We start from the raw sequence: 6,944 nt of genomic DNA, 5'->3' as shown, positions 1-6,944 counted from the left end.
CCTGGACAGGATCGACCTCCATCAGAGTCACTCCTCTGGTGGGTGTGGACATCTGAATGATCAATTGCCATATACTGTATATTTCCATGGCTCCTACAGAGACCCATTAGCTGTGACTCCTGGTCCGATCTTACACCAGCTCCAAGACTAAATATTCAGTCATGTCCTGTGCGTATTGTTCAGACCTCTGCTTGGTTTGTCTAACTGTCTGGAAGACCATATCTACCTCCTTGAATTCCTGAACCCACTGCCACAGCCCGGTCTGCGCCTCTTCCTCCTAGAGATTTTGATAGATCTTATTACTTTTGATCAGTATTGATTCTTTCCTGTTCTTCTTACTCTTGTTGTTTAAGGTCTCACAGTGGTAGCTTTCATATCGGTCATGGGCTGAGTTCTGTCTCTACCTGGAAGCTTTTCCCATCAAACCACCAGGGAGGTTTTCCAGTGGGACATGCAAGCCTGAGCTATGAAGCTGAGATCTCAGGATTTGTTAGATCGGTTTTGCACTGTCATTAAACTACTGCTAGTCAATGCTAGCAGTGCATTTTTGTTCTTTGGGGCTTAAAATCCCTATTAATAGGTAACTTGTAGTATAATCTCTCACCAGTCAATAGAGATAACTGTTGTTTCTGTGTGCCAAAGCTATATATTCTAACAGATTAAAAACTAAAACTTTTGTGAATATATATATATATATATATATTCTAACAGATACTATCATTCTTCTTTGTATGCTCTTTGTTAAGTAATTCTCCAGTTTTTGTTTTGATCTCTGTCATTAGTCTTTATGATAATGCCAAGGTTATCTCAGCAAACACTGATCTGATTTGTGGTCCCCACAAATCAGGTGTTGACTTATTTGAGTAATGTTAATCTATGTTCTTCCATTATTTAAAGCGCATGAACTACCTAATAACCCGTAAGCAGAAGTTTAAATAAGCACCTAACATTTTTATTAACTTTTAAAAAAATTAAAATATAATTACGTCATTCCTTCCCTTTCTTCCCCTCAAACCCCTCCCATTCCACCCTCACAGCCTCTCAAATGGATGACTTCTTTTTCTTTTATTGTTTTTATATATACATATGTGTGTATGTATATGTATGTATACACACATATGTAAACATAACCTGCTGCATCTTTTTATTGTGTCTGTATTTGGTTTCGGGACTGTCCCTGCGTCAGTTGATGACCACTTAGGGGACACTTTCCTGGTAATTGTCCCCTTCTCGGTAATCATTAGTTGTCTGCAGTTCTTTGTTTAGGGGTGGGGTCCCATGAGATTCCCCCTTATGAGTTAATATCTCTATTGATATTGTCATTGTTGAGGTCTTATTTAGGCAGCCATATTGCTGAGGTATTATGGGTACAGCTTCCATGTCATTTCTAGGAAACATAATCTTCAAACAGACTGTCATGTTCTCTTACGACCATTGAGCCCCTCTTCTGTGATGTTCTTTGAGTCTTAAATACGGCAGATGTGTTGTACATTGTGTCTGGAATCCCCCACATCCATTGGCCTCTGCTTACAGCCAGTTGTAGCTCTCTGTAACAGTCTCTGTTTGCTGTAAGGAGAAGCTTCTCTGATGGGGGGTGAGAACTAGGCTCATTTGTTGCTACAACGCTAAGTTTTAGAATGTGGTTAGGAATCACGCAGGTCTAGTAAACTGGTGGTAATGTTTCTAGAATCCATGACCTCTCTAGGTTTGTTGGCTGTCTAGGTTTCTAGTACCAGGTGTGATTTCCCCCAATAGTGGGCTGTAAATCCAGTAGACTGTTGTTGGTTACTACCATGATATGGGCTCCACTCATACCTTTAGGGCTGGCTTGCCGTGATGTTCATTATTACAGTTCATAGGCTTCACATGTGGATATCACTGTTTATTGCTTCCCCTTCTTGGCAGCTTACATTGTACTTTTTGATACTCTCATAAAGCTAAACCGCAGGAAGCTTTCCCATGTAGATCCAGTCAAATCTTTCCAGTGGTGTGTCCGAAGTATGTGGTGTCTTCAGCAACAAGTATTTATTTTGTTCAGTGTCTGAGAGGCCCTTTTAAGCTGTGGTAGCTAAAGGCGAAGAGGTGTGGTCATTTGTTCTTAAAAACTGCTCAGTCCTCTTCAAGTAACTCACGGTCACTATCATAGCTCGCCACGTCTGGATTGGGACATATCTACACAGGATTAACCGGCAAATCAGAAACAAGCAGCAAAGATGGCCGCACAAACGGCAGCACACTCTGGGACTCAGGCTTCGTATCTGATCTCATCAGCGGGCTCCATGCGTGGTGCCTGTCGGCAAAATGCTGTGTTGTCCAGGGGCGGCCTTAGGCGGAGTAAGCTGCACGTAAATGGGATGCTGCTTCTGTAGAAATGGCGAGGGGGTTAAGGCCTGTTTGAACGGGGAATGGAAATCACGTTGTAGGTAAAAGATAACTCTCTCTGTGTTTGCTTTGTCAGTTTGCTCAACAGAAAGTGGAAAAGGCCCTGGAGAAAATTACTGAGAGCAAGAATAAACTGGCCTATGAGAAGGGGAAACTCCAGGTATGAGAGTTACCTATCTTCAGATTTTGTCTGATGTTTAAAATAGTAATCGTTGGATTAAATTTTGTCGAACTTTAGAAAACGTAGCTCTGTCATTTGCTAGCTCTGTAGCCTCTGAACCTCCCTACATTTATTTCTTCATTAGCACCCAAATGTCTGCTGCCCACAGACCAACCGTATGATGATGGGGCCACAGCCCGCTCTGTGGCCGTCTGGAGCCTCATGATGATGGGGCCACAGCCCGCTCTGTGGCCGTCTGGAGCCTCATGATGATGGGGCCACGGCCTACTCTGTGGCCGTCTGGAGCCTCATGATGATGGGGCCACAGCCCGCTCTGTGGCCGTCTGGAGCCTTAGTGCAGCCATTTGTGCATGGCCGTGAGAACAAGAGAGCTGGGTATTGTGGGCTTGGGGAATGTTTGTAGCCCGGTCTTTAACAATGAATGAAGCTGGCCTTGTGGCTACAGTTTTGAGTCTGCTTGTCCCGAGAGTGTGACAGGATGTGTGTGACCGCCAGGGCACTGAGCTGTCAGGCCTGCCAGCGTTGTCATCATGTGTCCACACAGTAGGAAGCCTGCCCCTGATGATACTGAGCCTCCCTAGACCAACACCAGTGGAAACTCTAACCGCCAGTTTTTGAGTTCTAAGTCTTCCTTACACATTAGAATCTGATGGGATTTTTTTTAAAAAATCCCAGCAATGGGAGATGTGTACTTACCATTCCTTTCTAAATATATCCAATTAGAAAAAGTAGATTAGAGGACCCATATGTGATAGGTAATAATAATAATATCAGTAATAATAATTGTAGGCCTTAGAGTGGTAGACAGGGTCATATTCACAGAAAGATCTTTCAAGCTTTCTGTATGCTTAAATCTTTCCATGATACATAAGATGAAAAATTCCCCATGACTGTAATCCCAGCAAAAGGAGTTAGATCAGCATTTAAGACGCAGAGTTAATACTTTGTAAAGCTCCCCAGTTGGCACCAGGCTCGATCGAGTACCCTATAGTCCAAGCGCTCACGGGGAAGAGGCAGGCGAATCGCGAGGCCAGCCTGAGCTGTAAGATCCTCTCTCAGCAGTCAAGCTGCTCCGCAGACGGCTCGTGCAGCCGTACATGAGGACAGCTGGACTAGACAGTAAGCAATGAGGCCCTGGGCTTAGGTCTGGACAGCTGCTGTGTTGAGCAATCTCGCTCTAGGTGTGCAACCGTCAGTGTTCACCCCTCCCTCATACTGAAGTTAGCAGACATGAGGCCCAGGGCTGGGAGGCAGGCTGGGCGGTACTCGCTGTGAGTACTGCTTACGGAACCGTCCTGGCTCCCGTTCTCGGTGGAATCAAACACTGGCCACTGTAACTCTAAAGCGCCGTTCAGGCTGTGAATGAGCCGTCACCATAGATACGTCCTAACCTAGTGCAGTTTCACAGTGTCTGCTACAAATATCTGGGAAATGTGATGAACGGATATTTGTTACAGTGCAAACACGTTAAATTTTTTTGTCTGTCTCATAATTTATATAGCGTTAACAGTATTATTTAGTGTACTGACCAGTTGAAACAGTGTGAGCATCCCCAGATTTCCTGAGGAGCTGCTCATGGAATGGTTTTAAGGCTCACGCAGTCACCAGGCCTGAGGGACCAGGGTTCATTTGCTTCTGACCGCCGCTCCTGTGTTCTTTCCAACTTTAAATAGTCTAAGAATTTCCACCAAATAGGAAACTCCGAAGATAAAGTGTCTTTGATGGCAGTATGCTACCAGCAGGTTCAGGACACGTCACTGTTTCTCGGTGGCTACAGCACGACAAGCCCTAAGGACGGAGTCTAAATTGCTTTTATCCCATGTAATAGTCATTTATTTAAGAATTCCTAGCTGTCCTCTGCCACTGCTTCCTAAGGACTGAGATAACAGCTCTGTACCATCTTGCCTGGCATTGGGAGTTCATGTTAAATTCAGCTCAACATGTGAGAATTTTACTTATTCAACTTTTCTAGTTTTCTTTGAGCAAAACAAAAGGCTATCATTTTTTTTTTTTTTTTTTTGTAGATAGATTGACACTTCTAATTATCCACACTCAGAAAGGGTTTTGAATGCCAGGTACCACAATTCACTGAGAATTGAGACTTATCTACAGGACTCTCACTGTTTCGTCCGGGATCGCGTCCTCTTGGATTTCCCTTTGGCCATAGAAGCCAGATGTGTTGTCTTGGCACATTTCCACAGCTGTAGCCTGCTTGCAGCAGCGAGTTCAGGAAGAACTGTTTGCGAGATTAGAAAAGCGTAGGATTTTTTTTTTCAAGTTTCGAGTGTTCTCTAATTTTTTTAACTTTGTGGCGTCTTCTCCTTCCCCTTGAAGAGCAGGCTTTCCTCATTGTTCTCCTGTTTTCCTTGTAGATAAAAGTCAAACAGTTGGAAGAACAACTGCATTCTTTGGCTGAGACCAGGCTGCAGAACGACCATCTGCACAAACGGAACAAGGCTCTGGAGGTCAAACATGCTCAGGTATGATGCATCTGCAGGGCCAGCCGTCATCAGGTGCTGCAGTGGGGACGGCGTGGCCTGGGCCTTCCTCCCCACCTCCCCAGAAACCGTCCTGGGAAGGAGAACGCTCTCTCTCACTCAGCTTACGTGCTGCCGTGGAGACAGAGAGGGGCCATAGAGATGCCTCCCGCAGAGCTAGGATGCTCAGCGTGCTTGGGGTTTATGAGTGTAGCATTAGTTGAAATTTACTGCAGAATAGAAAGGTATGCCTCTCGGAAGAAAATAGGTTGTTCCACGGCCACTCATAAGAAGCAGCATTGCTGTGAAAGATGTTCATGGCTTCCATAAGCTCATAGGTTTTGTAGTTCAACCCTTAACATCTTTTGGCAAATGTGAGGAACAGGTTGTCTTTGTTTTTTGAATTGTAGGCAAACTCAGAACTGAGTGCCAGCAAGGCATATCTGCAGCAGACAGAAGCTCACCTCAAAGAGGTATTGGCAGCGGAGGGGCTTGCTTGTCAGCATGGTACCTGTTGAGGGTCACATAAAAGAGTTAAGCAAGCAAAATATAGAACGTGTTTAGTAAAGAACTTAACCCATGAACATCTTACTGAAAGAAAGCAGTTCGGTTTGGTGATTACAAGTCTACTGTATGTGTAACTTAGATCAATGTAAAAGCCTTTAACTCTCAGTACAGACAGAAGGTTCCATGTCTGTGACTTTTGTGTACCCAAACCCCCGATAACCATGGTGCTGGAATGTCCAAATGGAATGTCCAAATGGAATGCCCAGGGCTTCTAAGCAACCGGTCTGCTGATGAATGGCGAGATCACAGAGTTGTAAAGAGGCCCTCAGTAGATGAACGCTTAGGAAGCTCGGGCTATGGCCTGCGTCTTTACTGGATCCTAAACCCCAGTGTGGTCTTTTCATTCTCGACGCCAAAGAATAGTTTCCAGGTTCCTCTGGGACATTCTGCCGGTTCTCTTACTGAGCGGGTACTCCTTGAAAACTAGGTCTTAGGTTTACTAGATTCTGTTATTCGTGACTGGTGATGCCTCCAAGAAAAAGGAAATCTCCAGAGAGACCCACATCTTCTAAGTCCCTGGAAGGCTCGCGGCTTTACGCCGGTAATGTAAAGGAGCGAGCTCCGGCAGTTGCCCTGCCCAGTGTTAACCAGAGCCCAACACGGCGAGTGAGTTTTGCACCTACCTTGCCTTCTATGAGAATGTCTCAGGAGATTGGAGACACCAGAATCTCTCTGAAGACTCTTTTAAATGCCATTAAAACCATGGAAGGGAGGCTAGAAGGCAAAATAGACATTCTCGCCTCAAGACCCTTACCCAGTGAGGAGTCGTCAAGTCTACTTAAACAAGATTCGGTAAGTGAAGAGCACACATTGAATCTTAAGGAGATTTCAGGCTTATTGAATAACTTAGAGCACAGGAACAATCTAGACACATTGATTAGAGTAACACACACATCACATTTTCTTTACCTATTCATCTGTTATGGGAATGTGGGCTGGTTCCACATCTTGCTATCATGAATACTGCCTCAGTATTGTGGATGTGCATGTTTCTCTGTTGCTTGCTTAGATTTCTTCATGTGTGCAGTCAGGAGTGTTGTGGAATATTATTTGAACTAAGCAAAGTGAAAATAATACTGTTACATTTGTTTCTGCTGCATTGTTAACCGTGTAAAGATGTGTTGGTGTTTCACCCCGCCTGCCTAAGGCGCCCTTTTGGTTTAATAAAGAGCTGAATGGCCAATAGCTGGTCAGAGAAAGGACAGGTGGAGCTGGCAGGCAGAGATAATAAGTGGGAGGAGAAATGTAGGATTGAGAAAGAAGAACAAAGAGAGAAGAAAGGAGAAAGAGAGGGACATTCCTGGGGCCAGAAGCTAGGCAGCCACCAGTCAGCCAGA

At 44.7% G+C, this 6,944-nt stretch overlaps 1 protein-coding gene across 1 annotated transcript in view; it reads left to right on the top strand.

Moving 5' to 3' along the window:
• Positions 1-6,944, top strand: part of Ccdc150 (coiled-coil domain containing 150) — a 71,242-nt gene that overhangs the window by 38,007 nt on the left and 26,291 nt on the right. Inside the window, exons 15-17 of the mRNA XM_005366420.2 lie at positions 2,471-2,542; positions 4,936-5,043; positions 5,451-5,513. Of these exons, the coding sequence (XP_005366477.1) occupies positions 2,471-2,542; positions 4,936-5,043; positions 5,451-5,513 (243 nt within the window). The remainder of the gene's footprint in view (positions 1-2,470; positions 2,543-4,935; positions 5,044-5,450; positions 5,514-6,944) is intronic.

Source organism: Microtus ochrogaster, unplaced genomic scaffold (assembly GCF_000317375.1).
Source record: "Microtus ochrogaster isolate Prairie Vole_2 unplaced genomic scaffold, MicOch1.0 UNK8, whole genome shotgun sequence".
NCBI classification, from domain to species: domain Eukaryota; kingdom Metazoa; phylum Chordata; class Mammalia; order Rodentia; family Cricetidae; genus Microtus; species Microtus ochrogaster.
This window is presented reverse-complemented; position numbering and strand designations above follow the sequence as displayed.